The sequence below is a fragment of the Phaseolus vulgaris genome, chromosome 1 (genome assembly GCF_051622355.1).
Source record: "Phaseolus vulgaris cultivar YP4 chromosome 1, ASM5162235v1, whole genome shotgun sequence".
In the NCBI taxonomy this organism is placed as follows: domain Eukaryota; kingdom Viridiplantae; phylum Streptophyta; class Magnoliopsida; order Fabales; family Fabaceae; genus Phaseolus; species Phaseolus vulgaris.
The window spans coordinates 49,233,329-49,261,006 of record NC_143498.1 but is presented as its reverse complement, the minus strand read 5'-3'; the positions used below and the strand labels follow the sequence as shown (position 1 = coordinate 49,261,006).

Below are 27,678 nucleotides of genomic sequence, written 5' to 3'. Positions count from 1 at the left end.
TTATGACAAGCAATTGACACCAACAGCAACGGTGTGGAAACATGCAACAAAAGAGCCATCCAAGAAGACTCTTTCCTTCTCTCTGTGTCTATCTCTCTTGCTGCTGACCAAACAAATAATCACCGTTTCGACTATTCATCACATGGGGACCAAGCACAACAACTTTCTATCAGTGCTTATCTCGAAAATTTTACATCGAGATAAAACTTCCTTCTTAATAATATAGTATTAGAGTCTTTAAATTTATTTTAATGAAAAATTATTAAACCTATTTATCAGACATCTATATAACCATCCATAATATATATTTACGCATAACATAATATATATCTACACATGAATTGGTAGGTCTTGATAAATTTTGATACGTAAAAAAAAATGTTTTACATGTATAAATAAATGTAAATATAATCTTATAAATCAACTTTATAAAATTAAATTAGAATTAAATTTTAATTTTTAATAAATCAGATTTCGCTTTATTAGTAGACTTCTTTTCTCACAACATATATTTTAGTTTTACTCTTATATCGATAGCCATTACCATGACAGTGTGATTTAGATGCTCCCACCGTCTGGTTGTTCTGTGTGAACCCACTATGTTTTGTCCCATTGTGTTTCTTGTTTTTTTTATTTGGCGAACCTTTAATAACGCGACACGCGGGTCACGGTTATAGTCTTTCCTTTTCTTTTCCTAAATCCTAAATCTTATGTTTCACTTACAATAGTATTGGAAATAAATGATGTCCTTACGAAAATTACATACATGCACGCACTGCGTCCGCCATTGGAATAGTGATTTTGGGCTGCTCAACTCGAGGCCCATTCAAATAGGAAAGGTCATAGTTTCACACCTATAATACAAAATATTCCTACTTTAACCATTTTTTTATTATATAATTTAAAAGTAATTTGGATTATGAAATCCAGAAATAGATATTATTTTCAAATTGTTCAATCTAAAAACTAAATATAACTTACGAATTATACAATTTGATAAAAAAAAACGAATTATAAATTATGTAATTAAAAAAAAATAAGAAAAATAATAGTTTTTGAATTCTTGAATTTGAAAGTTAAAAATAAATTATTAATTGTATATATTGGAAACTCTTTTGAATTACATAACTCAAAAGAAGAACAAAATGGAAATTTACATTTTTATGGGGCTGGAGGATGAAAATATGGAGGTGGATGAAGAAAGAGCCCGTGTCGCTTAACATACGTTTAGGCGCAATATTTGGGAAAACTTTTCGCATAGACGGGGTTTCTGTTTCAGATCATTTTTTTTTTTATGAATCTGACCCGCCATTACTAAATATATTACAAAAATTTGTTTTCATAATTTTTTTTTTTTACACGAGGTATTGAGTAATACAAAACTGGAACCTCAATCATCTGGATAATTCACCAATTAAGAAAATACACCCTGTTTCTGAAGTGAATAATTTACATCAGCCTTACTCTTCGCGTAAACAGGTAATTAACAAGGGGAGAATAACATGAGTCTTTTACATTTTAGTAACAAAGTATGGAATAATAAGTGTCATGATTTGGAAAAGCCTATGTTATTCTCCCACCCATTATAAAGCATGAAAATATCTTATGAACCTTCTTGTGGGCATCTCCATATTTTAGATTATATAATCTTGAAGTTAATCTTAGATTCAAAAATAGTTTACGGATTATGTAAACCATAATATATTTTTAAAAAATGGTATTTTGTATTATATAATCAAGAAGTATGGATTTGAGAGTAACTTTTGAATTTTATGAGTCTCGGACACTTCTTTTAAATGGCGTGTCTGTGTCGAATCATATATCGGACACCGACACTCATACGACACGTATCGATGAAGTGTCAAATTAAAAAAATATTTGTTGGATTTCTGACAATTCTAGCACGGGTATAACACAATTTTAAAATGGAGAAATACATTAATTTTCTAAAAACTCAAATTTATTGTATAAATTTTTATAATGATTATAAAAATAAGGAACAAATCATCTTGAACCAGCCATTAAAAACATATTTCTACTAAAAAAAGTTGAAACATACTTGTGCAAAAAAATCTTTATTGTCAATTTATATAATTCATAATTACATAATATATAGATATGTGTCCCCGTACTCTACATTTTAGAGATTATATGTCTTTTTGTGTCCGTGTCGTATTAGTGTGTGTGCTACAGAGTCTGGATTCATATTAGAAAAGACTCATGGATTATGTAATCCATAAACTAATCATGTATCTGGAAAAAAAAAACTTATAAATTATCCAATATGAAAGCTAATTACGAATTTAGAAAAAAACTTTCTAATTTCATAATCTGAAATCTGAAATATTAGAAAAAGACATTTTTTAAAATACAAAAATTTATGTAGTGAAAGAAGCACATACGGAGGTTTTGGAAAATCATGAAACAGCCCGTAAAATAATATCAAATTCTTTTCTGGTCCAGTTATTCAAATTCAGGCTGCGAGTTTAGTTTTGCGTTTACTGACTTGGGCCTATCTACATTCCGGAAATGTTGGCAATTTCTTCCTGCATATTTACATTTTTCTTTCTGCACCCCTATATTTTTCAAAATATCAAAATTACCTTTTACAGTTTTTGGTGTTTCTGGAATAGTGGTTAAGTAAGCAAAGCGTATTTCCAGAATAGAAAATCTGTTTTTTTTTTTTATATATTTCAGATTGATAAATTCAGAATTCATAAGATATGTTCTGAAAATATTTTGAAAAAAATAATCTAGAAGTCATTTTTTAAAGGGGCAAAACAGTGTTATCTGAAAATGATGGGGTGCAGGAAGAAGTTCGGAAAAGTTTTACACAGTGGGCCGACTCAAAAGACAGTACTGCAATACATTACTGTACGATACATTTAGAAGTTAAATTTCAAGAGAAAAGGAAAAGGCAAGGGTCATTTTTTTCGGAAGATTTAATAATACCACAGTACGGTCTAAAAACTACTTACAAATCATGATTAAAAATAATTAAGTTCGATTGATCTGATTTAACCAGGACAACTAAAGATTCAATACAACCACATAAAATTAAAGATGATTCAACTCTAATTTTAGACTAATATCATTTATTCAGACTTACACTTAGTATGATAATAAGTACCTATCAAAGATCCAAGACCAAAGACCTCAAAACCCATAACTAGCACAATAAGAAGAATTTGACTCTAAAGGAACATGCAATATTTAAATTTTAAAGAATAATACTAAATTAAATTTATGCTAATATATTATGTTTATAATATTTTTTGGATAAAGAATGTACTTCTGGAAAAAAGTACATTGTTCAATTTTTTTTATAAAGGTTTGTTATGTGATACAACGTATTTTATATGAAAAAAAATGAATACTCGATACAAAAGTGAATATTTTATTTTGAAATTGTCCTTTATAATTCAATTTTAAATTTATTTAATCAACTTCTTTGACACTCATATCCTTTTCTTAAAGGAAAGAAAAGAAAAATAAAATTACATAATTTAAAATATAATTTTCGATTTAAAATTGTATCATCTAAAATGTATATAATTCAAATTTTTATATTTTGAATCGGGTAATCCAAAATGTCTCTCAATTTCACAGTCTTGAATTAAAAAAAATTAAAAAATAAGCATGGATTCAGTATAAAATTTACAGATGGGAGTGTAGGAAGAAATTATGGGCCCGAAAGAAAAAAATTATCTTCTAACAAGATATCTTAGGGTGTTTTTTTCCTGCATTTTTCTACATTTTTTTCTTGTACCACTATATTTTTCGAAATACCCAAATTACCCTTGATAGTTCTGGGTGGTTCTGTAATAGGGTGTGTTCCGTAATGGGGTGTAGGAAGTAAAATATAGAAGTGTAGGAAGAAACACTCAATATCTCACAAGCCCGTGGCCCAGTCCAAACTTTTCCCTTTCGGACCGCTAGCCTTTACAAACTAGAGTGACCCAAACATGGAATATTATGAATTGGCCTATCGGGTTGAACTTATTTTAACAATTCTAACCATACTATAAAGATTAAAAAAGTGAAGGTAGATGTTATTAAAACCTTTATATAAAAAAACCTTTATATAAAATTGGAATATTTTCTTCTTCTTTATTCCAGGGATATCATTCCCATGATGTTTGACTTGATATTTACAAGAAGTTTAGGTTTAATGTATAATAAAAAACAATATATATATTTTAGAAGCATAACCTATTTATATTAGTTTGATGAACTTTTTTGCATATAGGATCTTGAAGGTATATCTATTTTAGAGTATAAGGATAATCTTCTTCTTCTTTTTGACCCTTTGGTTCCAAAAAGATTGATCTGATTCAGAGTGGTGAAAGAAAAGCGTGGCAATAGCACGATAGATGGAGCCCACATTTGTCTGGGGTCTCCGGTTCACTACAAAATAAACTTTTTGCACCGCACTGCAGGGACTCACTCTCTCCAGTTTCATTATTGATATAGGTGTGTGGGTTGCCCCACACCACAAAAGAAATTGGCACAGAAATGCCGAAAATTATGAACAATTTAAAGGTGATGGATAGCCAGACCCCACAGTTGTTGGTATATTTGTTGAACACTAATGATTGGTTAAACACTCCAATGCATCCCACTCAAACACCCAACAACTTACGCCTTCCCAACACCTTCATTATTAGATGTTGCTCTAAATATTCACTTATCATCCAATTTCCTTTCACAGCACTAATAAATGCATTCCTATTTCTTTATTTCTTTATCCACTTCTAACCTAAAATATCAAATCACTACAACTATAGGTTAGACCCAAATTCGACTTAATATTAATAAACAAATTTAGGTCAACATATGTAATTACTTATTCCTAATTAACATTATTGTTTTTAATAGTAAAAAATATATGTTGTATCTTAACATTAATAATTTGTGTATCCCTTGGTGCAAATGAATTGTCATTGGACATTATTCAGAATCGATTCTGTAGTTAACTATAATTAAGAATATTAACAATAAATGATAAATATGGAAACATCTTATAAATAACTTAGATATGTCTCAACTCAGATATAGTCCATGAGACAAATAACTCACTATCAAATACTACAAATAAGTCTTTTACGATAGAGTAATGTATGGTTTTATCAATTTTACATCATACACTCTCAATCTAAAGTATTTAATCATTCAAAAATATTTTACAGATTTATTCTGAACTGCTGAAGAATTGAAGATTTAAAGTACCAAGTAGTAAAAGAATTGAAGAACTAAAACACGAAAGAGGAAAGACAGAACAAAATGGACTAATTACGATAAAAGCGACTGACACCAACAATAATTGTTATTTTTCAATCTCACATACTATATCTTATGTATTTTATCTATATAAGTATAATTTTATTTTCTTCTTAAAAAATTTCATGAGTGAATATTATAAAAATAAAATATTGTTAGTTAATATAACATCACCTAAAATATCTATACAAAATATGATGTGTTATTATGAGAGCAATTGCGAATAACACGTTTGAGTGATACAAATGTATACCTCTGTGTGATGATGACTATGAAAGAAAGGTATATCATCCTTACTTGCCCCGACCTTTTTATTAATTTAAATTATTGTGTATTGAATCTAGTCTTAAATCATTCAAATTTGTCCAGTTTAATGCTTATCTAGAATAATTATAGGAGAAATACAGAATAGTCTAACAAATGAATAAACTTTTCCGTAATATGTTAAATTTCTATTAAATTAATATTCACACTTATTCATTATAATTAATAAATATAAGTAGGGAAAATTTTGACCGTACCAAATTATTCAGAGTCACTAAAATGATATAAGAATCATAAAAAATTGATTCTAGTCAAAATTGAAATCTATAGAGTCTTTTTCAATTCTCATAATATCTTTCTCAACATTAATACATAACTAGATGTATTATAAATATTATATCAATTAAAAATAAAACAAATTTACGCTGTATTAATGAGATAAATCTAATCTTATTATATCAGTACACCGGTTGGTAGCCTAATAAAATTAAATTAATGTTTGATTATAAGCTTATGTAGTAAACTCAATAAATAACACACTCGTGCTTACGTACGTGTCAATTAATTAAAGATTACGGGTATGATAATGGGAATGGGATGGGTTTAGTGAAAACGATGAAATAGAGTAATTAACATACCATTTTGGCGCATACACGAAATTGGAGGTTGGAATGCAGTGAAATCACTTTCCTGTGTGATTTCTTTAATTTATAACAAAATTGCTAATAAAAAGAAGCTGATTATGACTTTTTTTCCCTTTTTTTTAACAATATTCCATTATATAAAGGAAAACAGCTTTATCATGGTAATCTGGTTTTTTTCTTTCCAATTCCCTCCACCTAAGCCACGATTAGAAAATTTTATTAGATCATCAATTACTTCATTCTTTTAAAAAGTCCTTCCATTTTCAACCAAAAAATCTAAAGAGTAAATGAAGTTGGATTGCAATCTTAGTAAAAAATTGCAAAATTAATAGTAGTCATTTTAATATTCACGATGATGTACATAATCTTGCAAAAAGAGAAAGGACAAAATTTGGAATGGAAGAGGGAACATCCAGAAATTGGGTACCCATTGAAGCGCAATCCATTCGTCCTTTGCAACATTCCTAGAACACATTAACGTTGTTGCTCCTTAGACATAATTTTACATACCTAAAATAAACGGTTAAAAAAATAAAGTTGTTTGTTGTACTTTTATAGAATTATTAAAAATAGTGCATGTACTGATAGTATAAAAAAAGTTATACTGTTATTCAACCACAGTATTACCATTCATAATAAATTTACTGACTTTTATAATAACTAACATATAAAAGACGTATTATAAATATTGCCATTAATTTTGGTCTTTTATTCAGTAAAAATGAAACTAATTAATTTTGATTTTTTCTTTGTAGTCAGATTGACAAAATAATATAACTGTTTTTTAACTTCCTGTTTTTTCTCTTTTCCTTCACCAATTTATAATCAAGACATGAGCTAGCTTTTTCCAAGTTTTTACCCAATTAATGAATTAATTAATCATGCAGATATTTCGCCAAATATAACAAGAGATTTTACATGTGAGAAAATTATCCGTTAAAGAAAAACTAATAATTATCAGTGAAGTCTATTAACATTTACTTTCAGAAGTTTGGGAACATTTTGTGTACGTGTATGAAGTTTTGAAACTTAAACTTCGGAATATATTGATTAAAATTTATTTTCTTTTATTATTATTATTTTTTATGAACTTTGTGAAGTTTTCTACTCGTGATCTATCAACATTTAATTTTTGAAAATAACTATATTATCACATTTACTAAACTAATTCTTTTATTCGTTGCCAATCATATATAAGATTTTTTTATATTATAAAAATATGAATGCAGTTTAATTTGTTGAATAATGAATACAAGTAAGTACCATCTATTAAAAATACAGGAGTAATAAAGATGATATATCTCTTGCAATATGCTTGTAATAGTTTATAAAAGGTACTAAATAAATATATTTAATATGTTAAAAATAAAAAATATTTTTTATTTTTTATTTATTGAGTATATGTTACAAAATTTATTAATTTGTTTGAAATAAGAAAAGCGTCCCCTTCTAGTTAGTTTAACTAAGTTACGGGTGACTAATCTTTCACACAATGTTTCGTCACTATATCATCTTCTTGTTCATTTCATCACTTAACTCATTGCAGAGAAAGAGATGATATGGTAATTTTAACAATACTAATAAAACTAAGATGACAAAATATAATTTTACATCATTCATTAAAACTTTCTTATGCTCTATAAAGAAAAGTGTTATAAATGAAAAAAAATGTAATTATTGCCTTTAAAATCAAAATTAAATAAAAAATTTACCTTAAAAGAATGCAATATATTTTAAAAGGCTTTAGGATATTTGATTATGTATAAAAGTATTTGTTATTGAACATAAAATTCCAAGCACAAGGCTAAACGCCAGGTGGCTAGATATGTATGTGACTGTCAGCTATACAAGATATTAAATTTATATTCAATATCTTATTTTTTTTTTTAAATTATCAATATTTATAATTCAAGAGTTTCATCAACAATTTTGTTTGTATGTATACCCTTATTTAACAATTATGATAATTATAGCTTACTATATAAGATATTAAATAGTTAAACACAGTAATCAGTGTGCACATAATTCTAAAACCACACATATAAAATGGACGAAGTACCTTACGTGTTGCCTACTCCTTTAAAAGACGAACTCAACAAAGAACTCATAGATGAAGGTGCAATGATGTGATTAGATATTAAATTATTTAAATTTGTAGTGAATTGTATGGTGTTTAATATCATAATTTTATTCTCTAAATATATTTTACTATTGAAGTGGAGGACCACAAGAGTAATCTTATTAAGAAGAAAAAAGGAGTAAGTGATATTATTTGTCCACCAAAAAATGTGCGTAACATATGGGAATGTCAATATTTGATTCATTTCTTTTCCAGCTTTGTTGTTTAGCGTAAGAAGATGCATTATTGAAGAACATGGGTGATGGTGAAAATTGAATATATGTTAGTTTAAAAAAAATTACTTGTGAGAAATGTGAATCATTAACATTCACTGTATAAATGACTTTTATACAGATTTTCAAAAGTAATAATAATTTATGTAATAGTTAAAATAGTGCGCGTTAATCACTCGTGCTGTAGCTTTGTCCGTCAAACAAGTTATTTCTCTTGTGCTAAGCAGTTATTATTTATATCTTTCTGGATAAAGATAAAATATAAAATATAAAAGGCGTGTGTGTTTATTTGGTTAGGATTGTGACTACCCTTAAACCCCTTTGAGGAAGAAATTTTAAAAATATAAATATTGTGCCGACAATCATAAAAATAGTTGGATCTTTATTTGGACATTCTATATATAAGTGCAATCTTTAACATTACTACATTATTATTAAGGTTATAGTGAAGGAAGTGTAAAATGTGGAGAAAAAAATCCTTAAATAACTTGGTTGAGGCGCACAAAGAAAGTGGAATGGTTGAAGGTTTATAATGAGATAAAATGACCAATGTAAGGAATTTGAAGAATGGAAAAAAGGGAAAAAGGAAATGGCAATGAAACTTGAAGAGTTGATGAGTGGCTAGGTGATTGTGCAAAAACTCTAGTAAAGAAAAAGTGTGAGAATGAGGAGAAGTTGAAAGTTTAGACGACTATGGAACATATCTAACAATGGGAGATGATTTGCCTTCCAAAAATCCAAAGAAAATATTAAGGATGAAATTTTGAAAAAGAAATTGAAATGGGCTTCAAGGGCGCAATGGAGTAAATCCAAGCCTTGTACCTTTCCCAGTTAGACTCAAGTAAAATAGTTGTAGAAGAAGACCTTGTAGAGCAATAGATTTTCAAATGTTTAACTAGTGTTTAAATGTTAAATATATTTTTAAATATTAAATATATTTTGTAAATTTTCAATATTATTTATGACCTCTATGATATAGTGAAGTGAATGTCATACATATATGTTGAATGCTGATTGTGACATTTTAATCAAAGTAGTGTACTTTCCATATAATTTGAAAATGCATTTTTAACATTTTTCAGGAAGAACATGTTGAAGAAATCTAAATGGAAAATTCTATAGTTTGGTGTCACGTGGAATTCATAGAAAAACCACAGTTTATATGTTTTTCAATGTGAAGATTTTAATAAAGATAAAATTATCGAATACATTAAACCTTTATGTTAGTCTTATTATAACATGGCTATTCATGCAATTGTTCATTTTTTATTTAATAAAATTGTTCCGCCTGGTCAATGCTTTTTTAGATAATATGTTTCGGAACCTGTGATATACTTTTGTTTGATGATTTTGACAATAACTTAAATAGTAGTATGTAGGTTTAGGCCGAAGGATAGGATAATTGATGTAATGTTTTTATTTATTTCTTTGGAAGGAATCCTTTAAGTTATTAATTATTTATACATTTTATATTTTTTTATAAATAATAAAGAAATAAATAAAAATGTAATATTCTAGAAATATTTCAATCTTTATATAAATAATTCTAACACAAATTTATTAGAAGGATAAATAATCCTTTAAGTTATTAATTATTTATCCATCTTAATTAAAAGTATGTAAAAAACAATAATCCTGCTTCGAATAAAAAAAACCAAACAATAGAATGTAATGTTTTTTGGTTTCACGTTTTTTTCGATCCATCCAAACATAACTTGTGTGTTTCTCACTTAAGTTGGTTCTAAAATTTTGGCAATTATATTTTGATTTAATTTTGTTGTTAATGGATAAATTGATGAAATGTAACCAAAAACTAAATATTCACAACGAAAATGAGGAGAGAATGAATGCATATTTATTTTAGTCTATAAAATTATAAGCATTGCTCAAATTATTTAAAAATATAAACTATTATTATTTTTTTATAACTTTTGTTGTAAAATTGATACTAAAAGAATATTAGTAAGTTAAGATGATGATTAAGATTAAAAAAAATGAGAAGATTGGGGTAGGGGGGGGTTTTCTTCCACCTTAGAGGTGTCTGTGACTGTGTGGGGCCTGTCAAAGCATTTCGTCCTTCGAAAAATATGGATGGAAGTGAGACGAGGCTATCTGCGATACCGTAACGGGAATTACGAAATTCTCAAAAGCAACACCGAACCCAAGTTCTCACTTTCTCAGTCATCTTCGCTTTTCCACTGCTTCTTTTGCTACCCAGATTCAACATGCGCCGCTTCAAGTCCCGCCTAACATTACCCCACCTCCACCCTCTCAGATGAACCGTACATTCACGCGCCGCCATGCTCCACTCTTCGCTAACTCTTCTCTTCACCCTCCTCTTTTCCCTCACCACTGCCGACCCGCACGAAGTCGAAATACTGCGGCAATTCCGAAACGGGTTGGACAACCCGGACCTGTTGCCGTGGCCGGACAGCGGCGATGACCCGTGTGCTTGGAAGTACATTTTCTGCGACAATAAGAACCATGTGAACCAGATTCAGGCTAAGGGGTTGAACCTGAGCGGTCCTCTGTCGCCGAACCTGAACCAGCTCACGAATCTCTTCAACGTGGGCCTCCAGAACAACAGGCTCAACGGTCCATTACCCTCCTTCCGCGGCTTGTCAAATCTCAAATACTTGTATCTTGACAACAACAACTTCGACTCCATCCCTTCAGATTTCTTCGACGGGCTCCAGAGTTTGGAAGTGCTCGCGTTGGACAATAATGACCTCAACGCCAGCTCTGGCGGCTGGCACTTACCGCAGACGCTCCAGGAGTCAACGCAGTTGACCAATCTCTCCTGCATGGGCTGCAACCTCGCCGGCCCATTACCGGAGTTTCTCGGAACGATGAACTCGCTGTCGTTTTTGAAGCTCTCCAACAACAACTTAACGGGCGAGATTCCCCTGAGTCTAAACGACTCTGCGTTGCAGGTTCTCTGGCTGAATAACCAGCGGGGGGAGTGTCTTACTGGAAGAATTGACGTTGTGGCCTCCATGGTTTCGCTCACGAGTTTGTGGCTTCACGGGAACTCGTTCACTGGAACGATTCCCGATAACATTGGGGATTTGAGCTCTCTACGGGAACTTAACCTTAATGGGAACAACCTCGTTGGGTTGGTTCCTCAAGGTTTGGGTGACTTGAAGCTGGACAAGCTGGACTTGAACAACAACCATTTTATGGGACCGATTCCCAATTTTAAAGCGGTTCAAGTGTCTTATGATTTTAACAATTTTTGTGTGAACAAGTCAGGGGTTCCTTGCGCGTTTGAGGTGACGGCGCTGTTGGGGTTTCTTGGGGGGTTGAATTATCCTGAGAATTTGGTTAATTCGTGGAGTGGGAATGATCCTTGTGGGGGTCAGTGGTTGGGGATAAAATGTAATGTTGATGGAAAGGTGAATATGATTAATTTGCCTAATTTGAATCTTAGTGGGAGTTTAAGTCCTTCTGTTGCGAACTTGGGTTCTCTTGTTGAGATTAGGTTGGGGGGGAATGATATTAGTGGTACGGTGCCTGGTAATTGGAGTAGTTTGACATCTTTGAAATTGTTGGATCTGAGTGGAAATAACATTTCTCCTCCATTGCCTTTGTTTAAGACTGGATTGAAACCTATTGTTACTGGGAATCCCTTCTTTAATGGTGGTGCCGAAAATCCTTCATCAGGGAGCAAGAACCCATCATCTGGATCTGGGAATGTCGACCCTGCATCCGGTCAGTCCAATTCTAGTTCGACTGATTCTCTTGAAACTAAGAAATCTAAACGGAAAGGGTTGGTTTCCATTGTTGCTCCGATTGCGGGTGTGGCAGCTGCGGCTTTTCTGCTCATTCCACTCTATGCATATTGTTTCAAGAGCAGGAAGGGTGGCTTCCAGGCTCCAACCTCACTGGTAATTCACCCTAGGGATCCATCGTATTCGGACAGTGTTGTGAAGATTGCCGTTGCTAACAATACCAATGGAAGCATTTCCACTTTGACAGGGAGTGGTTCTGGGAGTAGGAATAGTAGTGGGAATGGGGAGTCTCATGTCATTGACGCTGGAAATCTTAGAATATCAGTTCAAGTTCTCAGGAACGTGACCAAGAATTTTGCGCCCGAGAATGAGCTCGGCCGTGGTGGATTTGGAGTTGTTTATAAGGGAGAGTTGGATGATGGAACTAAAATTGCAGTGAAACGAATGGAAGCTGGTGTCATTAGTAGCAAGGCATTGGATGAATTCCAGGCCGAGATTGCGGTTCTATCAAAAGTCCGGCACCGGCATCTGGTGTCTCTTTTGGGTTATTCTATAGAAGGTAATGAAAGGATTCTGGTGTATGAATATATGCCACAAGGGGCTCTAAGTAAGCATCTTTTCCATTGGAAAAGCCATGGACTGGAGCCACTCTCTTGGAAGAGGAGGCTCAATATTGCATTGGATGTTGCCAGAGGGATGGAGTATCTTCATACTCTGGCTCACCAGAGCTTCATTCACAGAGATCTTAAGCCGTCAAATATCTTGCTTGCTGATGATTTTAGAGCAAAGGTCTCAGATTTTGGTTTGGTAAAACTTGCTCCTGACGGTGAAAAATCTGTAGTTACCAGGCTTGCTGGGACTTTCGGATATTTGGCGCCAGAATATGCAGGTATTTTGTGCACTAGTTCTAAAAGATTTAATTATTGATGTCATCTATTTTATTTCCTGTCCAGCTTGTTAATAGAGTCATATTCTAAGGGAAAAAATTAATTAACATCTAATGCAAAATTTAATAAATTGATCACTGGCGAGCTTTTCATTTCTGCATTACATGTCTTGTAACACAAATTTCAACTATATTTCAGTGACAGGAAAAATCACTACCAAAGCAGATGTTTTCAGTTTCGGGGTTGTGCTAATGGAGCTATTGACTGGATTAATGGCACTTGATGAGGACAGACCCGAGGAAAGCCAATACTTAGCAGCATGGTTCTGGAGTATAAAATCAGATACGAAGAAGCTAATGGCTGCTATTGACAAAGTCCTTGATGTTAAGGAAGAAACATTTGAGAGCGTCTCCATCATTGCTGAGTTAGCAGGGCACTGCACAGCCAGAGAACCAGGCCAACGGCCAGAGATGGGTCATGCCGTAAATGTGCTGGCACGGCTTGTTGAAAAATGGAAACCCTTTAATGATGAGGCTGAGGAGTATTCCGGGATCGATTATAGCCTTCCCCTTAACCAGATGGTGAAGGGATGGCAAGAGGCAGAAGGAAAGGACATGAGTTATATGGACCTAGAAGACAGTAAGAGCAGTATCCCCGCAAGGCCTACTGGATTTGCAGATTCTTTCACTTCAGCTGATGGGCGTTGAAACAAATTGTTTGTTGTACCCTTTTTCCTTTTGTTTTTCAAAATAGTTGTAGATACCATGCTCCTTTCTTTCTGTCTGTCTTAAAATGTCCTGGCTAATTCTTCTAGTACCAGTGCTATGATAGTGTTTCAGTATATGAGATTTCATGTGCCCTTTGAGATCTCATGTGTATGTATGCTTTGTATTTTCCACTATGACATTTAAGTGTTAATGGTTGTAGATATTGAGCCGCAATCAATCATCAATGAGAATGCTTGTTTTTGTTCATTTATTTAAGTTTCAGCTATCTTTTGTCAACCTTGTGCGAGACCTCTTAACCTGTGCCCTGGCATTGATGCAACGCAAACCCAAATCCATTGACATTGTAGACATATTAATGTAGGGCGGGGATTTTTGGGAAGATATTTTGTAGATAGACCCTTTTAACCCGTAATATCTAATTTCACATTTGAAAATTTCAGTGAAAAATATATTAATTTTAAAAGTAAGTGTATATGATATATAAATTTAGAGAAATAAAAATTTGAATAAATAAAGAATTTAAAGTACACATATTTGAAGGAAATACAAATTTTAAAAAATATGTAAATAAGTAATATGAACAAGTAGAGGAAATAAAGACATAATCAATATTTTAATTGAAATACCAATGAATTGAAAGAAATATTGATAGAAAGGAAATTTAAAATGTATAGAAATAATTTTTTTTAAGTAACATTATATTATTTTGAAGTAGCAAGTGATGAAGATATGCACAACAAGATTCGTTGACATCCATTCATAGTTTCTTCAATCTATGTCAGTTTTTATGAATTTGATCAAGTTCAAATCATTAAATATGAATATGAAACATCCCGCAATAACAGTGGAAGAGTAATTAATTGATGATTAATTATATATAATTTCTATGTTTGTACCACATCTATTTTTGTTTTAATATCCGTTGTTATGGGTGTTTCTTTTTATGTTTTGAAATTATATGTAAAAGTTATCATATTTTTTATAATGGAAAATTCTCAAAGTTGAGCTTATTTTAATTTTTATTCTTAGAAATGTTTTTTTTTACATGCAATAGTCTTTTTTTTTATAATAATACCACATAAAAGATATCAGTTATCATATTTGTGATAAAGGAAAGTTCCACGAGTTGTTGACTTGTTCCAGTTCAGATTTCAATTTCCGGTAAACCGAATTTCAGCTGGTCTAGTACCAGCTAAACTAATCCAAGGTCTGAAACAGAGAACCGAATTGTGAGTTGAAATCAAAACCATATATACTATCTGTGTAAATATAGTGTACAATGTGTCATGTGGGGAAAAAGAGGGAAAAGAAACCATGCTCTGTCAATTTTTTTATAGCAAAAGTCATTCCTTGCTAAAATTTGTGTGGAAGATATTTTGCCTAGTGCTCCTCCTTTATCCTTGTAAAGATAATAATGGAAAGTACTGTAGTCAAATCGATGGTGTTATTCGAGAATCTCTTTATCCTCATCCGAGACACCACTGGTAAATTTCATACATGAATTTACTTCTGAAAGGGTTGGAGCTAGCAGAATCAGTGGATAAGGTATTCAGTGGGCACATGTATATTGCTGATGCCTTTTTGTTACTTGTATTTCCTTCTACTTTTGGTTCATTAAACTTGAATCGTGGTGGATTCTTGCCTTCTCTGATATTTTTGTTTCTTCGTAATAACCCATAACGCATTTACTATTAGTTGGTGACCTTTTATTGGATTGTTCTTGCCTCCCTAACGATAATTGAATACTGGAGGAGGTGATTTTCTACGCACATTTTATTAATCACATGTTGCGTTTGTGTTTCTTGAAAGGGTGCACATTGTGTGAAAAATTTATGATGATGAATTTGAAAGAAGGTGATGACGAAAACTGTAGTTCGGGGTTTGACTTTGTTTAAGTCCATTCAGAAATGCTTGGAAGTGCGTAATAAGAGGCACGTGAGTCGAACAATATAACCAATCCTGGTTTAGTGTGGCGTAGTGTAATTGATTTTAAAAGTAGCTCCCAAAACTTTCAACTGTTAATGTTGAAGAAGCAGTAAATGCGCAGAAATCCACAGCAAATATCTTCCACACAAATCCCTTTCCTTTGTTTTTTCTTTACAATCTCGAAACTTTCAAATCTGCTTTGGTGGCAACTTGGAATGAGCTGAACTGAAGATAAGAAGCCATGTGCCATGTGCCATGTCTTTTTTTTCCAACACTTATCTAAGTTGTTTGAGAGTTTTAAAAAATAGTATGAATTAGTTATGGGTGGGTAAGGGATTGGTGATTACGTTATAGAGAGATGGTTTTGAGTGAGTGATTGTAGTGGAGTTGGGTCCTTGGCAGCACTCGCACGGAAGCAAGAACAAGCAACAAAAGATGTTGGTATTTGACGTGGATGAGTGATGAATCTCACATGGCATGAGGGGAGTGATGTGAGTGAAGAAGCATCAAATAATTATCTGCCATGCAGTTGGCACACACAGATAAGTCTATTGGGATGTGGGCACAGTGCTTGTTCCTTTTCAATCAGTGAGCCAAATGGCTTCTCAAACTGAACTTGGCATGTCATGTCACTCCAATGACCTACCTTTTGCCACGCACGTAGCTACTCTGCCGACAACTGGCCCATGTGAGGATCACACCCTATTACATGCAATTATTAGCTCATATGGATTCAACCTAAGAATGACGTAGTTGTAGTCGTGGCATGCCACTCTCAATTTGCATTTATTTATTTCATGCTTCTTTCTCCGTAAATTTTAAAACTCCTGAGTTTTTAATGATTTGTAGATAACGAGTTTTTGTTGTTTATTCTTTTGAAAGGGCCTCTGATTACTTACGGATCACGGCAAGAGCTGTGCAAATCTAACAATATAAGGTATAGTCGTTATAATAACATATAAGACCTGTTAGAAGGATCATTGGTCTCACTACATGGAGTTTATTTAACAGTGGATATCAGTATGCTCTACTCTTATTTTAATTTTTTTATTAAAATAATAATTTAAATACCAAGAATGGATTAACTCATGGTGGAGAAGAAATATTTTTATAGTGTTGATTGATATAAGGAGAAGGAAATTTCATATGTAAAATAATTTCTGAAATTTAAGTTAGTTAGAACATAATGTTATTAACATTATGAGACCACCATTGACAATATGATTGATATTTATTGATTCATAAATAGTCATTTATCAGTAAAAATTTATTAATTTAGTCGTTTTATTCATAATTATTATTGATGATAATGAAGATTTAGTTAAAGAATATATACAGTCATCCAAACTTTCTAACATTCCTCTGGTGACTTTGGGTACAAATGTTCTATTTAGAAGATAATAAAATTAAATATAAGAAAATTATCCTTCATATATAACCTTTTTTGTTTTCTTATATTTATCATTGTATCAATTGATGCTTTCACTTATTTATCTTTTATGTCTTCCGATCACCTTATTTGTTAAACTTTCCAACTTCACAACCACTTAAGTCCTCTCTTGACAAAAGAACCCTACAATTTTCTTTAGGCTCCTAAAACTATCCCTCTCCCAGTTTCAACCTTGTTCCAGATCGATAAAAGTTAGCTTTGAGAATTAAAAAAAGTAAGAGAACACAGCAATAAAAGTTTAATTTTAGTTCAAAAACTCACTCTACGGGCAATAGTCATAATCTTTGCTTTTGAAATGGAAGAAATAATTTGTTAAAGTTGTAGCTAAAATTTATGCTTGACTAGAGCATATCAAGTAGACTAAGATTTCTCTCTGTATGTGGAAACAAGCACTTATCACACCTTAACAACTCACTCTATTAACTCTTCTTCATTTAATAAATAAAATACATAATCTATCAGTCGATCATTCTGGGTCTTTCAACACACAACAAAAAGAAATAAAACAAAACAGAAATCACTTTTCAATGGTGTCAAACTGGCCAACATTTAATGACCAAAAAAACTAGCATTCTCCAACAAAAGGATGAGGTTGTGATTCAAGGTTGTTCTTGTACAAGTTTGTTTTCCTTGATCTTGTCAAATTTGTTTATTCCGTTATGTAAAATATCTATATCTCTCCCTCCCTCCTTTTTTTCCTTACATTTATTTTCCCATTGTCATACATCAGAGACTGAACTGATAATGGCATATCTGTACTAAAGATTCCTAAGAAAAAGGTGCATTGGCAAATGAGCCAAGGCCCACAAGCATATTATTGGCTCTTGTTGGAGCGAATTATCATGTTAGTCAGCAACAAACATATGAAAAGAAAGCAGTGAATTTTGAATACCTTTTCTTCTAAATAACATGAGGAGAAAAAGGGATAAAATCTGCACACTTAAACCCTTTTATGTTTTGCTTTATGTTAGCTACTCCTTTAGCTTGAGGGTTTATTTTACACAAAGAAAATTTCTTAATTTTAGGAACACAAATTTTTTTTTTCTTAAAACGTTTTTTTTTTGTTCTGTTTATCTTTACTTTCCAATAACTTCAAGCACCCATTTGATTGGTTAGTTTTATTTTTCTTTACCATTCACAGAAAAAAAAAACATATTTTCCTAATGAGTGTTTTTTTATCATGTTACGGATTTTTTTTGCTGATGTATTGGAGGAGAGTTTAATTTTGTTTATGATACTATAATTGTCTTTAAGTATAAGTGCTTTATACATAAATATTTTCACAAATATTAAGCGAAAATTCCCTTAATAATCCATGCTATACAAATACGTGTCTTTTATAATGTATTAAAACAAAAAAAGATGTGTCCCTGAATTATCGCTAAACATTCTATATGTTGGCCAATATTATATTTAATATGTAAAAAGACTAGTTCAAGTAAAAGTTTCAACTCCTTGTTTTAGATACTTCAAAATAAGTTATCTAGAATTAATAATATTGTTAAAATGATAAATTAAAATAACATTGTCTTGATATAGGTGTATTTGTTTAAAGGAATTAGGATTACTTGTTAAAAAAAACAAATATATACTTTTTACCGTTTTTTTTTATATTTTTTCTTATAAGAAAAGAATTTAGGGTGAAGGAATGTGGTACTTATCAGCTTAATTATGACTCGATATATGATTATTAAATTTACCGAGGATTGACGATGGAAGACACCCTCTCAGTAGATTTTCTTCAAGTAAGAACATAAAAAAGTATAACTATATGATTATGAGAAATGAGTGAGTAATTTATTTAAAATTAACATGTATTTATATAATTTTTTACTCGTGGATTAAAGTATTTAAAATAAATATGAGATATATTTTATTATAAAATATACATTATTCAATCAATTATTATTATATAAATATTCGAATGGTATGATTGTATATGATTTGATGGAATTATATTAATTTTATTAAACTGCACTTGGTTTTTTGCATTTTATATTATCATATATATTTAAATATCAGATACAAATAGGTATAATATTAATATTTAAAAGATGATTTGTTATAAAAGTATCTAAAAGTTATTAGGTTTTAAATAAATTATTTACCTTAATAATTTGGTAAGACGATGAAAAATAAATTTCTACATGTTGGTATTGTTTAAAATTTTCTAAATATTGATAAAGAATATTCATTAAATATGAATAAGTATGAATAATAGTTGACTTTTTAAATCAACAATTAAGACACAAATATTCCATCTCCATTCCCTTACAGACCCATCTTATCTTAAATTATTAAAACATTTTTAATTTATTTAATATTTTATTTTAAAATTTATGAAGTTATAATATTTTGATAGTTAGTTGGTATGAGAAAGAAAATATGTGTTTTTTAGTATTAAATTATTAATAATATCATTTTTTTTGTCAAAAAATTATTTAAGTAAATACTATGTAGGTACACATATCCATTACATGATGGAACACAGAAAGAACATGCCTTCTTCCTTGTATCCCTTGTTATTGTATTTTTTAAATGTTCTAAAGAAATCTACTTTATTCTTAAGGTTGTCAAAATGAATATCTAACTTAATTATACAAGTCTCACAATTAAACTTTTATTAATACTTAAAACATTTGTTTAATAATTTTTTAAATAAAAATATAACTTTTTGGTAGTATTAAGAATAAGAAGAGTCATAAAAAAATATAATCTTGAATAAAATATATTTTATAGACGATTCCATTAAATAAGATCAACTGGAGTAAAAGCTTTCAAGGTACGTGCAACAACACAATAAAAAGTACAAATGTCCCGTAATATACTATTATCGTTGTCACTTACTTTTTTTTAACAAATTAGACATTTTAAAAATTGAAATTACAAAATATGCAATTATTTTTTAATATCTTACTGTAATGAAGCTTACTTTTGTAGAAGTCTCTAAATCATGTGTTCAATTCCACTACGATATTCCTTTTCTTACTTATATAAATGTTATTACTACAATAGTGTTTATAAATGTTGGTTCAATAATTTTTGTAAGTATCTCTTACTTGTTCTTTATTACATGTTGATATACAAAAAGATAATAAATTAACAATAATATAATAAAACAAATAATATATATTACAGAATATTACAGACAGTCTAATTCGATGTTCAGTAATGTTTCAAAATTATCCTTAGTAATTTGTTGGGAATATTATCCCCTTTGGTCAACGTATTCACTACTTACAGGTGATTCAGCTCCTGCAATGACACGACTTATCATCCAATTCGAAATTTTTAGCTTTGTTGTACAGTTAATGAACTGTTTTGCTATCCATCAGAACACTTACATTCACAGGACCATGTACAGGTGGCTCAACCACAGATTCTCAGATGCTAAACAATTTTTCACAATTTTTCGAAGGAGAAGGTAGTTGTGTAGTCAGCATCATACTAAAATCTGCTGGCACTTTCATCTAGCAAACACAGATCATAATGTTCCTGTCTTGTACCTTTTGCTTGACGCAATGATCAGTTAGAGCTTCCAGGTGTCCAAAGAACAAATCTCAATAAACGTGATAGAGATATCTTATGAGAATGAATAGATGCGGCCACTTTTATGAGGCTTACATAAGAAGCCATGCTCATCAATTTCCAGAAGGTGCAATATATAGACCGAAGATAAACAAATCACTTCACAACTCCTATTTTCCAATTTTGCACACAATGATGAGATGGAAACTCAAGCTCCTGGTAGATCTACATAGAATTGAGCACTTGGTTTACCTGAATTATTTGGTAGATGCAGTTATATTTCCTCAGAGAGGCACTCAATATGATAAGTCTTAGTATCAGAATTCTGGTCTTTTGAGGATATGCTTAATAAAATTTTTGAAAAGGAAAACTGCCAATAAGGTCGATGGACTGGAGGTAACAGTAGAGTTGATTGTTTATCCATTGCAAGTAGCCGTGAACATTTGCTGCATGGTTTCGAAAACAGAGTCTGGAAGCTGCAAATCCAGTGCTACAACAAAAAAGGCAGAAAGCTAAGAAAACCTCAGATATATCAATAATTAATACCTAAACAAAAGAAGCATCATGATTAGAAAAAAATAATAACAGTACCAAAAGACAATACAGACTGGTTTCAGTCTGGTTTCCAAGAAAGTACTGCAGAGCAGTAGCAGCATACTCCTGCAATGCAAGACAAATATAAGCTAAAACAAAAAGACCTACAAGAGTAACTAAGAATCAAATGAGAAGCAACAAAAGAGACTGTTACCGTTATATGTCTAAACACATGATGAACTGAAAAACCCCTTGCATGCACATAGCTTCCACTCTGTTAAGTAGTACACAGTTAAAACTGTGGAATATGTAAAATCAAGCAAATTGATTCTGAAAAAACAAACAAGTATGGAAACAATATCTGTCAAATCAGAAGTAGAAACTCCCTTGAAACAGCCATGAGCTGGGCACCACCGAGCTGCCATAATCACAAGATTCACAACCCTGTCCCAACACACAAAGCTAGCAGTGAGGTACCATGGTCTTTTCCCAATAATTAGGGAAACTGGTCTCTTCCCCTCAAAAGTAACAGACCAACTTCCTTACATTTTCTTCCTTGGTCTATAGCAGGCTAAATTATTTTACTCTAACAGGTTTACTAATATGGCCTACTCTTAACTAACAAGGCTTAACAGGCGACAATGACCCACTTGATTCCTAGGCACCAACCAATGTAAGTTTTCCTAACTTGGGGGCCGTGCCAATCAAACAAAGCCTCCAGACAAAAGACTAATTGACTGCAGAGGGAGTCTTAGACTAGGTGCATGAGGCTCCTACCTAGAGGGGTTTGGGTACAAATATGAAAAATAAACTTTAACCACTGTGTCAGCCCTACTTGGACCCGATTTTAGTTCATTAATCTCTTGTTTCCATGCTTGCTTTGATCAAATAGGTAATTAGAAAGAAAAAAATCTACCTGATGAGCTTATAAATTATGAACTTTTTTGTTTGTTATTGGTGATTATGCTTATGAATCTTTGGCTGAGATTGATGAAAAGTCACATATTATGGAAGGTTCTACTTCTAAATCAGGTAAGTCATTAAATGAGAAGTGCAACCCATCAAAATTTGTAATTTTCAATAAACTGCAGCAACAATAGAGTATTCGAAAGAGTGTGCCTAGCATTTCTCATGTCACAGAAACACTGGAAGGTATACCTCATATGGAGAAAAGAAGGCTACAGCATCAGGATCCGTGGAACCAGCAGGATGCAAGGATATAACAGCTCTGAAGACAGATGGGAATAACATTTCTATCACTGCAACCTTCTCTTCAGCAACAGTTCCCACTGATCCTAGCCTTAGCTTATTAGAACCATGATAGTTATGTTCCAGAGAACTCTCATTTGCCAATGAGGTAAGTGTGGAAGCTCTTTTTAACCAGTCCAATCGTTCAAAAGTTAAAATTTTCAGAATTGGCACATCCTTCTCTACAGACTTCAGAACATCTGGTAGCGTCCTTAAAAATCTAATTTCTTCCTTGGGATCCACTGTAATTTCTTCAGACCCAAAACTTTTCTTTGAAGCCAAGTCACTAGTTTCAAGTCCATCATCAAGATGTGGGAAAAATCGCCTTTTCTGATCAGTGAAGGCTTTGAGAGCTAACCTGATATCATTCAAAAGCCTAAGTGAGCAGCTAAATTAACAGAAATCAGCAGCACCGAGAATGAATAGTCAGCAAGCAAGAACATTATATACCATAATACCCATGAAAAACAAAATATAAAGAAAGCCTCCAAGAACTTCTTTGCCAATTGTATTCAACAGAGTGGTCTCAAAATTTCATGAAAGAGAACTGAAACGTGAGCAAAAAAAAGTACAGTTGTTAACATTCTTGCTATGTGTCTAACTGTCTACGATAAACAACCTACTCCTACTAACTGTCATCATTTCTACACAACTTACAAATGCGGCTGTTACCTCGTAGCACAAGGATCATATAATTTAATTTTACTACTGTCGTCTATACGTATTAAGGGGCGAATAGCAAAACTTGAAGATTAAGATATCCACTTATGTACGCACACAAATCATCAAAAGAAAAAAAAAATCACTGGTCTAAGAATGGCAGATACCATTATTCCCTTCGCTGTTTTCCCTATATTTACCACACCACCTCCAAATAAAACAAAAAGACGTTTGAATTTTAATCCATTGTTTTCCATCCTATTTCGTTATCCAAACACAGAAATTAGAATGGCATACAGAACTGAAGCATAAGAGATTTAAGGGAAATGAACCTGGTCCGGTCGACGGCAGATGCACCAGCTTGACCCGCAAGCTGTCGCTTCCACGCATACGCAACCACAGCGCCATCTGGACAAACCAGCGGCATATGCAAGCCCCAAAAGTCTTTCCTAGATCGAAGTGATTCACTGAGAACTCCAGACTCTTCCAACTCCTTACCTATAAACCCAAAAAACCACACAGAACTAATCACAAAAACGACGTCGCAGAGTGCAAACCAAAACCCTAATCTACGGAACCAAGAAACAAAGGGGCACGAATGGAACGACACGATTACCAAGCGATCGAAGGTCTTGAAGATACTGACGCATGCAGGCATCTTCCTTGAGGAAGATCTGGAGAGGCTTGTTGCCTTGGTGAGGCTGCGCTGCCGCGACGAATAGCGCTTCGAGGAGGCGGTCGGCGCCGATTCGGATGTCAGCGATGATTCGTTCGGCCTGTCCAAGCTTGTCCATTGCTTGAGCCACCTGCTTCGGCGGTGCCTCAGAAGCAGAGCCACCGGAGGAGGGAGGAGGAGTGGAGGTTGAGATGGGTGCCGTCGTGGCCTGCTGCTGCGTTTGTTGTATTTGCATTTGCATTTGTCACACCCACAAAGAAAGTGAGTTTCGTCTCAGTTAGTATTTTCGTACACCTCGAATTGGGCCTTCCTTCACCGGTACCGTCTTATAAGAACATCAAACACAAGGCCCATCAATCTATTTTTTATTTATTTTCTTTTAATTCATTACTAATGTGTCTTTTAAGAAAAAAAATTATGAAGGAGTTTCAAACTTTAAAGCTATATCGAATAAGTGAATTAAGCATTGTATTTCCATATAATAATCAATTCCTTTGCGTATAAACATTATTAAAATTACGTGACGTAGATGAATAATCTTATAGGTTTAATATATGTATATAATAAATATTTTAGCGAGTTTTTTTTTTCTGTTTTCACATTATAAATTAAAATATTTTTACATATTTAATTAATAAAGATAGTATTCTTAAATTGACTTTTAAATTCAAAATTATAAAATATAAACAAGATTATAATACATAATAAGAACCTTTTATTTAAAAATAATATCAATGTACGTATTGTTTAGTCTATTATAATCATTTAATAAAATTATACAATAACTCATGAAGTATATTTTTTCTATCATATTATTTATCTTATTTCGTAAAAAAGTTATTATCCTTATATCTCTCTTATGTGTGTGAAACACTCTGTACTATTTTTTGAATAACAATAATTGGTTATATAAAATATACAAAAGCTTAAGTTTGGTATTTTGGTTCATTAACTAAATAATAATGCATTTGTTTGTAGGGTAAATACAATCGTTAATTAGTTTTTGAATTAATAAATAGAGCTGATTATTTGATTTAATTTTGGATTGGAACTAAAAACATGACAAGAAATAATGATGATAAAATAGATTTTCTGTAAAAGAAATCCTTAATTTGTAGCTAACTCAGAATTAATGTTTTCATTAGGTAGCTTAATGTATGGAGTAATTGGGTTTTGGAGCTTCAGCCCACAATTATTGGTTGGAAAGAAATAATGAGCGGGAAATTTAAAAAGCAAAACGAAAATTTTGGCGGCAAATGAAAATGAGCATCCATAACATCGCCGCAGAAGGAAGAAAGAAACATCCATCATTGAATGCAATGCAGTCCAAAATCAACGCTTTCTTCAGATCCACCCCCTCTTCCTCTTCTCCCAACGATGATCATGATTTGTCAATTTGGGAGAACCAGCAGCACCACATTATCAACACCTACACCCGAAGGCGCCCAAACCCTAACGCCGTTACTTCAGATCCCAAACCCGTAACGATCGTCAAAAACAAGAAGAGAAACTACGCACAGCTTCACCTTGATTTTGGTCAATCCGATTTCCTCCTACGCGCGTGTCCCACGTGCGGCGTAAAGTTCACCCCCGGCGACCCAGAAGACGAGAAATCCCACAACGAGTTTCACAAATCATACACGCAGGGAATTCAATTCAGAGTTAGCTCTCCGCCTACACGCTCTTCTTTTGCGGTTTTTCTTTCCCAACTTTATCTTATTTCCTACTTGTGTTATTCTGCAGGGTTGGACCAAAGAAAATCTTGTTCCTCTACCCAGCTTAGATTCGGGTCGGGTCGTTTTGTTCTCGGAGACCGACCCGTGTTCTCACAGGAAGAAAGTTGAAGAGGTGGTGAGGATGATGGAAATTGAGCTTGGAAGTGGGTGGATACTTCACGAACGCTGTAAGGTGTATCTGTTTGTTTCTCTTAACAGGGTTGCTGGGTGCCTCGTTGCGGAACCAATTGAAAAGGCATTCAAAGTTGTGTCTGGCTCTGTTGCTGCACCTGTTCATAGCTTGAACAAAAGGGGAGTGAAGAGACGTTCTACCACTCTTCAGTTTGGGAATGTTATTTTTCAAAGGGAGGTCAAAAGAAAAGTTGCTAACGTGAGTGATTCTGAAAAGATGGAAGGGGCAATCTTTTGTGATAGCGAACCAATCGCTGCTGCTTGTGGCATTAGGGCCATTTGGGTTTCTCCCTCCAACAGAAGAAAAGGCATTGCAATCCAGTTGCTAGATGCAGTGAGGTAAGTTATATTAAATTAAACTTGACTTTAATTGACTCTCTGGCTAGTGAACCCCAATTCATCGTTAGTTCATTATGCAAACTTCAGATATGTTATATAAATTCAGCAAGTTCATAGGCAATGGAAGACCTCTAAGGAATATTGCATTGAATGAGTGCGAAGTGGTTGGGAAAATGTGTTTGACTTTACAAAAAGGGAGTATCATAATTGATTTTGCTTCATTTCAAATGTGATTTTAGAAAATATGTAGATTCTTAGTTGTTGTCTAGTGACAATAAGTGATATAAAATAGTTCTGTGGTGGATTGAAAAGGATACATTGAAGTCTTGTATCAGCTATTTTATCTCAAATTTAATATTTCAAACACTCATCTAAACTTACACTTGATTATTCTTCAACCAGTTGCTAGCTTAGTGATTTGACTTTCCCGTGTTAAATTGGTTGCAGGAAGAGTTTCTGCCCCGGGCTTGTGCTTGGAAGTTCTCAGTTAGCATTTTCCCAGCCTACCTCTGCTGGAAAGGCATTAGCTACTAGTTATACTGGCACGGGATCATTCTTGGCGTATTAAAGCAAACACAACAGTTGATTAGTGATTACTTATCTTGACTGTTAATAGGTACAAACGTAAACTATTATTCTTGTAAAGTATAACCTTTTTTAGCTCATGTATAAGCCATGAATCTGTGATCTCATTGTTTTTGTTGCTGTAAGGCATTTGTCATTCTGAGTTGATTTAACCATTTGGTTCTTGAGAGTCAAGAGAGTTAGCATGTATGGGAGAACATCCTTTTGAAAACTACAACTATGATTGAGATATTCAAAGGTGTATTTGAAACTGCAAACTCAAGGAGATGCGTGAACAATGCTTGAACAAGGTTTAAAATAGTGAAGGAGATGGTGCAAGATTCTATGCAGACATTTTAATAATGTTCACTTTCTCCTTATTTCAGTGTAAAACCTATTTTTAAATATTCATTCAATCTTCATAATTTATATCTCATTGATGTTCATCATTAGAAAATTATTATTCTTAATAGGTTTAGAAATTCTTTATATGTATTCTTAATTTTTTAAATATTATTTTTATATGAATAAATGATAATATATTTTCAATATGTTTAAAAGTGATAGAATATTTATATTAGATAAAATAATTAATTATAATAAACTAAAATATACAATTAGAAGATTGATACCTAGTAAAAATGTGATCTTATTTTTTAATTACTTGATTTTCTCAAATGTATATGTCTATATTTTTTAAATAATGAATATGCTTCAATCACTTGAATTTTAAATTACAAAGAATGTCTTTAAAATAGATTCATTTTGATATATTATTTTTTTAAATATAACTTAGAATATTAATATAAATAACTTGAAAGTATAATAATAGAGAGTAACACAAAAAGTTCCAGAGAGAATCTAAATTTGTGTCTCTTTTTTTCAAATAAAGTCTATATTTTAACGCATTATTAGTAAAACAATTATATATATAAAATATTTATATAAGTTTTTTAAGAA

At 32.2% G+C, this 27,678-nt stretch overlaps 3 protein-coding genes across 4 annotated transcripts; 2 read left to right on the top strand and 1 right to left on the bottom strand.

Moving 5' to 3' along the window:
- Positions 1–10,479: 10,479 nt before the first annotated feature.
- Positions 10,480–14,132, top strand: LOC137814633 (receptor-like kinase TMK3). Its single transcript, XM_068617458.2, has 2 exons — positions 10,480–13,160; positions 13,357–14,132. Exons 1-2 carry the CDS (start codon positions 10,841–10,843, stop codon positions 13,863–13,865), a joined length of 2,829 nt encoding a protein of 942 aa, XP_068473559.1. The 5' UTR covers positions 10,480–10,840; the 3' UTR covers positions 13,866–14,132.
- Positions 14,133–20,373: 6,241 nt separating this feature from the next.
- LOC137814632 (mediator of RNA polymerase II transcription subunit) lies at positions 20,374–24,327 on the bottom strand. 2 transcript variants are annotated; one of them, XR_016523235.1, is made up of 6 exons: positions 23,849–24,255; positions 23,565–23,730; positions 22,483–22,930; positions 21,539–21,768; positions 21,382–21,450; positions 20,374–21,280 (listed from the first exon to the last, which is right to left on the bottom strand). XR_016523235.1 is itself a non-coding variant. In XM_068617457.2 (6 exons), the coding sequence occupies exons 1-6, from the start codon at positions 24,147–24,149 to the stop codon at positions 21,065–21,067; spliced, it is 1,260 nt and encodes a 419-aa protein (XP_068473558.2). In that variant the 5' UTR covers positions 24,150–24,327; the 3' UTR covers positions 20,374–21,064. The 2 variants fall into 2 exon arrangements, 1 of the variants encoding a protein (XP_068473558.2); XM_068617457.2 differs by having other exon boundaries at positions 21,539–21,598; positions 23,849–24,327.
- Positions 24,328–25,167: 840 nt separating this feature from the next.
- Positions 25,168–27,175, top strand: CTF7 (protein). The gene is made up of 3 exons (XM_068617456.2): positions 25,168–25,569; positions 25,652–26,154; positions 26,602–27,175. The coding sequence occupies exons 1-3, from the start codon at positions 25,171–25,173 to the stop codon at positions 26,720–26,722; spliced, it is 1,023 nt and encodes a 340-aa protein (XP_068473557.2). The 5' UTR covers positions 25,168–25,170; the 3' UTR covers positions 26,723–27,175.
- Positions 27,176–27,678: the final 503 nt, after the last annotated feature.

What these genes read in the sequence shown, in the direction of transcription:
- LOC137814633 (XM_068617458.2), top strand. Translation starts at nt 10,841, where the DNA reads ATGCTCCACTCTTCGCTAACTCTTCTCTTCACCCTCCTCTTTTCCCTC. An exon ending in TTTGGCGCCAGAATATGCAG is followed by an intron (nt 13,161 to 13,356) that starts GTATTTTGTGCA and finishes ACTATATTTCAG; the next exon opens with TGACAGGAAAAATCACTACC.
- LOC137814632 (XM_068617457.2), bottom strand. Translation starts at nt 24,149, where the DNA reads ATGCAAATGCAAATACAACAAACGCAGCAGCAGGCCACGACGGCACCC. An exon ending in CCTTCTTTTCTCCATATGAG is followed by an intron (nt 21,599 to 22,482) that starts GTATACCTTCCA and finishes ACTACTTAACAG; the next exon opens with AGTGGAAGCTATGTGCATGC. An exon ending in ATGTGTTTAGACATATAACG is followed by an intron (nt 21,451 to 21,538) that starts GTAACAGTCTCT and finishes CTTGCATTGCAG; the next exon opens with GAGTATGCTGCTACTGCTCT.
- CTF7 (XM_068617456.2), top strand. Translation starts at nt 25,171, where the DNA reads ATGAGCATCCATAACATCGCCGCAGAAGGAAGAAAGAAACATCCATCA. An exon ending in CGCAGGGAATTCAATTCAGA is followed by an intron (nt 25,570 to 25,651) that starts GTTAGCTCTCCG and finishes GTTATTCTGCAG; the next exon opens with GGTTGGACCAAAGAAAATCT. An exon ending in CAGTTGCTAGATGCAGTGAG is followed by an intron (nt 26,155 to 26,601) that starts GTAAGTTATATT and finishes AATTGGTTGCAG; the next exon opens with GAAGAGTTTCTGCCCCGGGC.